This window comes from Trichinella spiralis (assembly GCF_000181795.1).
Source record: "Trichinella spiralis strain ISS 195 chromosome Unknown Scfld3840, whole genome shotgun sequence".
Classification (NCBI taxonomy): Eukaryota; Metazoa; Nematoda; class Enoplea; order Trichinellida; family Trichinellidae; genus Trichinella; species Trichinella spiralis.
The window spans coordinates 1-842 of record NW_003530779.1 but is presented as its reverse complement, the minus strand read 5'-3'; the positions used below and the strand labels follow the sequence as shown (position 1 = coordinate 842).

The 842-nt window shown below is 29.2% G+C and overlaps 1 protein-coding gene across 1 annotated transcript; it reads left to right on the top strand.

Moving 5' to 3' along the window:
* Positions 1 to 128: 128 nt before the first annotated feature.
* On the top strand, positions 129 to 292 carry Tsp_15380 (conserved hypothetical protein; the record flags this gene model as incomplete). Its single annotated transcript, XM_003367696.1, has 1 exon — positions 129 to 292. A coding segment is annotated over one exon (164 nt), but the record flags the coding sequence as incomplete, so codon positions are not given.
* Between the last annotated feature and the right edge of the window lie 550 nt (positions 293 to 842).

Genomic DNA, 842 nt, shown 5'->3' with positions numbered 1-842 from the left:
ATATCCAACAAATCTGAAATTGTTCGCTTTCCCTTCTGTTGTGACCAACGGTCTACGTCCCAAAAAGTACATTCTATTTTCCAGTTTTTCCTTTCCCCTGCATTTAAAGAAGAATTCTGAAGTTACAGCGTCTTGTTCACATATTGAAAGTGATGCTGTGATAATTGAACCAGATGAAAGTGTAGTATCTGAAACTGGAATTCCATCTTTCTGCGGAAAATGCAAAACATTTTTTTTCTCTGTTTCGTCAGAATCTTTGCAAGACCAGGACGATGACGAAAAAGAAAATTGATTTTTATTTTATTCATAAAATGGAATTGCTGCGAGTTGTTTTTAAAAACATTTTTCTCACTATTCATATTTCGACTGTAATACTTGCAATAGGCAACAAAGCGGTGAGTTTGTTTTATGCACTGTTTTACTTTTTTTTTTACTATTGTTCATTTCACTGTCAACAGAAAATTACGTTTTTCAGTTTATTTCAAATCACTTTGCCGAATATGTTTATTGGAAAGTTTATGCAATTCTTAATCATTTACATATGCTTCATTTGAAAGTAAACTATTTTCTCTACTTGTGAAACAAAATTGTTTAACTCTGTTATTTGGGTAGAAAAATATATCAATTTGAAAAAAGCAAATTCAACTTCTCAATGCAAGTCAACAAGCATTGTTAATTCACATAAAAATTTTAAAAAAATATAAAAAATCTAATATATTAAATTGAATATTTTACGTTATACAATGATAAAATGAGTAGCAGGAATAAATGATAAACATTTCATACTGTGATATTCAGTCCAATGTTTATGTCGGTGTAAGCCATGTAAAAAAATTACGTTT